Raw genomic sequence first — 6,817 nt, 5'->3', positions numbered from 1 at the left:
TTCAAATATAAATAATTACTTGGCATTCCTTTATTGATTGGAATTAAGGTTTTGTTCACTATTCCAGTATTAAAAAGAACTATAATAAACATCTTCATATACAAAGTATTTATGGTATACATAAGATTATGTTCTTAAAATTAGATTCCTAAAAATACAATTACTGGGTCAAACTGTATTACCATAACTCTAGGTACACAATTCCCCAACTACTGTTTTAAAGGGCTAAACCACAGCTGAGAATGCTTATTTCACCATGCCACTGCCAGAAGCTCACCATTTTCAAGAGATACTGTTCCAGAGATTCAACTGTAGCTAAAGGTTCCATCTTCAACATTCTGCCAGTACGGTCTATCAGTGCAGTTTCACCAGGTGCACGTTCCAAGCGAAATCGTAATCTTCTTGTAAGTATCTATGCAAAAATTATCAAAATCCTTTAGAAAATGCCTGGCCTTTTTCTCAGAACTGCAAAAATGACAAACACTACATAACCATAACAACTGAGATTTATAAAGCATAACCATAATGGAATTACCAATGAACGAATGTTTTTTTCCTTAAAAGGTCCACTGAATAAGTAACAGTGGCTATGGAAAAAAAAAAAAACAAAAACTGGGTAGCAGTACCTGACCCTGTACTATGGAAACTGAACAGAGTTAAGTCACCAGTGGCCTACAGGGTTGCTCAGGCTGGGTGAAGTCTAAATTCCTCTCAGTCCTTTTACCTGCAGTCCACTGTATCACCTGCATTCCCTGTCTCACATCCCCCTCTTCCCACAAACCCTTCAGTTCACTTGGCCTGGTTCTCTAAGCACACGTGGTAAGTCTACCAGCAGCCCTTGTAGTTCCAGTTTCCAGAGAGTGGGGGCATGAAGTGGCCGGTGCCGGGAGGTTTGGGGCACGCTCCACTTTTGTAGGCGACCTTGCAGAGAGATGCAGAGAGAAGCAGTAGGCAGAGAAGCAGTAGGCAATGGGTAAAGTTGAGCTTTGGTTGCCAAAGAATAGGGAGTGTGAGGGCTTACATTCTAAAATTAAGTCATTTTCTTTTGCAGAACTCTAGTTCTTGTCCTCAAAGAGTTGAAAATCCAAATGTAAAAGAGAGGCAACAAATAATAAGTGGTAAATGCAGCGTAGTGAGTGCATTAATAAAGGTACTTAGGGAAAGCAGATGAGGAGGCAATTAGGGGAAACATGGTGATAGAAAGCCTTCAAAGTTCATTCCCCAGGACCGCCACCAAAAAAAAAAAAAAAAAGAAGGCCTTCAAAGACTCAGATGCCATTTAAGCTGGGCCTTGAAAAGTGAATAGGGCTTTATAAGGCAATTTAGACGAGAAGGCTCAATCAAGGCAAAGACACAGACCATTAAAGGTTTGAGGACTGCTGGATAGCCAGCTGTGACTAGAAGAATGGTCCTTAGCCTTTTTTTGGCACACCAGTTCCTTTGAAAACATGGTAAAAGTTATGGATGAGCTTCCCAGGAAAATGTGCATGTACCTATCAAAATATTTTGCATATAATTTTATCGAGAAAAATTGTGAAAAACTTTGAAATGGAAAAAAAAAAAATTACTTGGTGCCTTGCCTCGCTCGCTCTTCTGGGTTATCTATGCCTTTCATTGTCATGGAGCTATTTTACAACTTTGTAACTTGTAGAAAATGATAAAAATGGAAATTAGGTTTGTCCAGTGGAGATGCAATTAATTATTACCCTCATATGTATTAGCAACATTCCTGATTACCTATATATGTGTCTGCCTTTTGAATTCTCCTTCGAACTGGTTTTTTCTGTTTTATACGTTTGACTGTTATTTATTTTCTTATTCCCATTTCCATCCCCCTCAGAATGTAAACTCCAGTTATCTTCTTTCCCTCCCAAACTTCCCCTCACATTGCCTTCACAATTTCTCCCACGGTGGTGACTACTTAATACTGATTATCCTGAAGAAAGAAGTAGGGGTCTGAAGCATGTGTTTCTTTTAAAAGAGGACTTCTCTGAGCACGATGCTCACACCTGTAATCCTAGCACTCTGGGTGGCCGAGGCGGGAGGACTGCTTGAAGCCAGGAGTTGGAGAACAGTCTGAGCAAGAGTGAGATCCCCGGACTAGCTGGGTGTGGCTGCACCACGACTGAAGTCTCAGCTACTCGGGAGGCTAAGGCAGGAGGACTGCTTGAACCCAGGAGTTTGAGGTTGCAGTGAGCTATGATGAGGCCACTGCACTCCAGTCTGGGTGACACACAGGGAGACCCTGTCTCCCAAAAAAAACAGGACTTCAAGGACAAATTGCTTCACCCCCAAATCAAGTTCGAGCTCACTGTCGTCTCATCAGTTTGTTTGTATTTTGCTTTCCCTATATTCCCACCACCCAGAAGAGAGCTTGACACCCAGTAGGCACACCAGTAGTTGCTCGTTGAATCAATAAATTAATTCCTTTTCTTAAAAATCTGAAATTAGTCCAAGGACAGAGTAGTTACTGACATACTCCAACCATCAGACTGTTCGAAAAGGGCCAGAGGGGCCTCTGTCAGGCCCAGCACAGCGGGGCAGGGAAGAGCCTGAGCGCAGGTATATTTTTCCCCCTGATGGGCCCCACAATAATTAGTCTAATTTGACCAAATGCTGTCAACAAGATGCCGCTTTGTAGATGGACCCCCCGAAACCCCTGTGGTAAAACGCAACACGAATTTGTCTAAGGTCTGCATATCCTAGATGTACTTCAAGTTGTGAACAAAGCAATACAGGTTCTGACGTCTTCACTTAACAAAGCCACAAAACAAAATCTTGAACTCGTTTTTAACAATTAACTGGTTCCCTTATTTATGGTTAAATGCAGCATAGGACAGACCACATATACAACGGTGATCCTGTAAGATTATAGGTGTGTAGTAGAAGATACCATCTAGGTTTTTGTGAGTACATCATAAAGTGAGTATACTCTGTGAAGTACTTCACAATCATCTAGTGACACATTTTGCAGAATGTATCCCAGTCATTAAGCAACCCATGACTATACTTAAATAAAATCTTTACCGTGTATTCATTTAAAAAACAAAAAGTTTACTTGTTAGACTTTCTAAACAAATCCAAATATATATAGTTTAAATAAATTTATTATAAAACACTTTAACAGAAGTATTAAATCTCTAACTTATAACTACAATTTTCCAGGTAAATTTTTGAAAAGTAGCTAATCAGCTTATTCCTTTAAACTCAGAATATATTACTATACAGGATATGAGTAAACCTAATCTGAAAATCTGAAATGCTCCAAAATGTGAAACTTTCTGAGCACTGACATGAAGCCTAATCAGATTTTTAGATTAGTTATGCTGAACTGGTAAGTATAATACAAATATTCCAAAATCTGAAAAAATCTGAAATCCAAAATACTTCCGGTCCCACATATTTCACAAGGGATGGATATTCAACCTCTATAACCTAAAGCAAATAAATTTTTTTTTTTTTTTTTTGAGACAGAGTCTCACTGTGTTGCCCTAGCTAGAGTGCTGTGGCGTCATCTTAGCTCACAGCAACCTCAAACTCCTGGGCTCAAGCGATCCTCCTGCCTCAGCCTCTGGAGTAGCTGGGACTACAGGCATGCGCCACCATGCCCGGCTAGTTTTTTCTACATATTTTTAGTCGTCCAATTAATTTCTTTCTATTTTTAGTAGAGACGGGGTCTCGCTCTTGCTCAGGTTGGTTTCAAACTCCTGAGCTCAAACAATCCGCCCGCCTTGGCCTCCCAGAGAGCTAGGATTACAGGCGTGAGCCACCGTGCCTGGCCTAAAGCAAATAAACTTTTAAAAATAAAAGAGAGCTTTTACTCCAATACATTTTAGTAAGCAACAGGTATAGCACTAGCAACTTTAGGTAGTTTTATTCTGGCATATATGTTAACTAATTCCTATAAAAACACAATCAAAGATTTGTATGTGCATTTTGGTAGCATTTTAGACTGCAAAATTAGCAGACAGCACATTCCTGGCCTTTCTATCTTTGGACCTTGCACAATCTGCTAACATAAAAAGTACATAATAAAAGATATTGGTGTTCCTAAGACTATATAAGCAGGTGAATTTTCCAGTCTTGGAGACTTATCTCCAACCAATTCACTCACCAAGAATAAAGCCTAAAAATGATGAACCAAACAGTCCCCTTTGCTTCTATCATTCTGTCTAAAACAAAACACAACGTAGCCCTCTACATCTTTTTAATTAACACACAGAGAATGTCAGGTGCACCAACTGCACTATATAACTCCCTAGATAAGCACTCTAGCGTAGGAGTCTAGTGGCTTCAGTAACACTACTAGGCTCTTAGGGATATGGAAATTATCGTTTGCTTTGAGTAGGCAAATATAATTTGGCAAATATGGCTCTTTAGTGACTTATTAAAGGCTGTATTTAAAAGAAACTATTGGCCGGGCGCGGTGGCTCACGCCTGTAATCCTAGCACTCTGGGAGGCCGAGGCGGGAGGATCGCTCAAGGTCAGGAGTTCAAGACCAGCCTGAGCAAGAGCGAGACCTCGTCTCTACTAAAAATAGAAAGAAATTAGCTGGACAACTAAAAATATATATATAGAAAAAATCAGCCGGGCTGTAGTCCCAGCTACTTGGGAGGCTGAGGCAGGAGGATTGCTTGAGCCCAGGAGTTTGAGGTTGCTGTGAGCTGGGCTGAAGCCACGGCACTCTAGCCAAGGCAACAGAGGCAGACTCTGTCTCAAAAAAAAAAAAAAGAAAGAAACTATTCCATACAGAATGCAGGATAAGTTGGATAAAAGTAAGATTCCAAGCAGAAGGACCTGCTAAGAAATACTAAAGAAACCCACAAAAAGTGTGATAAAGATCTAGGCTGGTATATTAGCAACAAAAAGTTTGTTTTGTTTGTTCACATCTAGAGCCCAGCTAACAAAAGAATAATTGAATGAAAGGGATGTATACACGAAGATCGATTTATCTATCTATCTATCTATCTATCTACAGACAGAGAGAGAGAGAGACTGAGCGAGGAGGAGGAAGAGGAAACAGGTTATAAAAAACCATGTGATCAGGAATCGCAGACTTAGGTGATCTGGCTGTAATCAATAACATAATGAAAGAAATGGTGCTTAAAATATTTTCATATTTTTTTTATGCTGAAAACATGGAGATAAAGAAGGGACTTACTATGGTCTGAATGTCTATGTTACCCAACCCCCCTCAAATTCCTATGTTGAAACTTATTCCCCAGTGCAGTAGGACTCCCAGTGTTGAGAGGTGGGGCCTTTGGGAGTGATTAAGGCTTAAGAAGAGAGCCCTCATGAATAGGATTAGTGCCCTTATAACAGGCCTGAGGGAGCTTGAATGCCCCCTTCCCCCATGCGAAGATGAATCTATGAGAAACAGACTCTCACCACATCGAATTTCCTGGCACCTTGATCTTGGAATTCCCAGCTAATCCAGAACTATGAGCAATAAATTTCTGGTTTATAACTTACTCGGTCTATTTTCTTATAGCAGCCCAAATGAACTAAGGGCTTGACTCATAATTGTAGACTAGAAGGAACACTTTTCTCTGCTTTTTCTGCTGATAAAATATCTTTTTCTACATATGATCTACCAAATATGATTTGATACTTACAATAAACATTAAATGAATAAATTTATCATTTCCACAGTGCTTTGATCACAGTAGACTTGAAGTACCAATACATTCAAGAATCATTAAAAAGATCAAATGACTTCTAAGCTAAAAACTTTAAAGAATAAGCACAATCGTTTTTATTTTAATCCAACAGGAAAGGGAAAATTTCTAAAAAATAAAAGTACAGCACTGTGCCTAGATGCATTCAGCAATACTAGCCACGGCATTTTTCATGGTTACCTGGAGGTTATATGTGGATCCTGGTGTATCATACAAATGGAGAGGTAGACGTTCAATAGATTCTAATACAGCTATTAACTTTCGAATTAATGCAACTGCTGGTCGACTGTGGGAAAAAAAGTTATTGTTAAGAGCTTTAGTATAATTGCACGCAAATGTTCATGCAGAAACTGCAGTAACTAACCTCATACAGACTTCTACTTTTTCATGAGTGCGAAGTTTAATTTTGCATTAGATTACTTCTGAGTAAGCAGAAATACTCTCATAACTCAATTTCCTTTACTTAAGAATTTTCATTTTTCTAAAAACAATGTTATCAATTACATTCTAAACAGATATGTAATTTATTTTTGTAAAGTTTAAATAATTTCATTATGTGATATTTGATACAATAAAAAAGAATGTGAAGCAACAAAGTTTTGAAAATGAGAGTATTTGATGGCAAGGGTATCACAGCATATTCTTTCTCACACTTTATTAAAGTGTAAACTGGCATATCATTTCTGGAAAGTAATTTGAAAATTTGAATCAAGAACCTTTAAAAATGGGCAGGGCTGGAGAGAGAGGAAAAAAAAAAAAAAAGAACCTTTAAAAATCATCTTTAAGAGCTGGGTGCAGAAGCATGTACCTGTAGTCCCGGCTACTCAGGAGGCTAAGATGGGAGATTGCTTCAGGCCAGGAGTTCAAGGATATAGTGAACCTGTGAATGGCCAATGCACTCCAGCCTGGGCAACATTGTGTGTGAGACCATCTCTTAAAAAAAACTATAACCTTTAACATAGTATTACCACCTACGGAATTTACGTAAAAAGATGTTTCCAGGCCGGGTGCGGTGGCTCACGCCTGTAATCCTAGCTCTCTGGGAGGCTGAAGTGGGCAGATTGTTTGAGCTCAGGAGTTCGAAACCAGCCTAAGCAAGAGCGAGACCCCGTCTCTACTAAAAATAGAAAGAAATTAA

At 39.2% G+C, this 6,817-nt stretch overlaps 1 protein-coding gene across 1 annotated transcript in view; it reads right to left on the bottom strand.

Moving 5' to 3' along the window:
• Positions 1 to 6,817, bottom strand: part of HECTD1 (HECT domain containing E3 ubiquitin protein ligase 1) — a 99,592-nt gene that overhangs the window by 31,461 nt on the left and 61,314 nt on the right. The window contains exons 19-20 of the mRNA XM_012647878.1: positions 5,860 to 5,993; positions 278 to 412 (exon numbers count right to left, since the gene is read on the bottom strand). Coding sequence (XP_012503332.1) covers positions 278 to 412; positions 5,860 to 5,993 — 269 coding nt within the window. The remainder of the gene's footprint in view (positions 1 to 277; positions 413 to 5,859; positions 5,994 to 6,817) is intronic.

The sequence above is a fragment of the Propithecus coquereli genome, unplaced genomic scaffold (assembly GCF_000956105.1).
Source record: "Propithecus coquereli isolate 6110/MARCELLA unplaced genomic scaffold, Pcoq_1.0 Scaffold273, whole genome shotgun sequence".
NCBI classification, from domain to species: Eukaryota; Metazoa; Chordata; class Mammalia; order Primates; family Indriidae; genus Propithecus; species Propithecus coquereli.
This window is presented reverse-complemented; position numbering and strand designations above follow the sequence as displayed.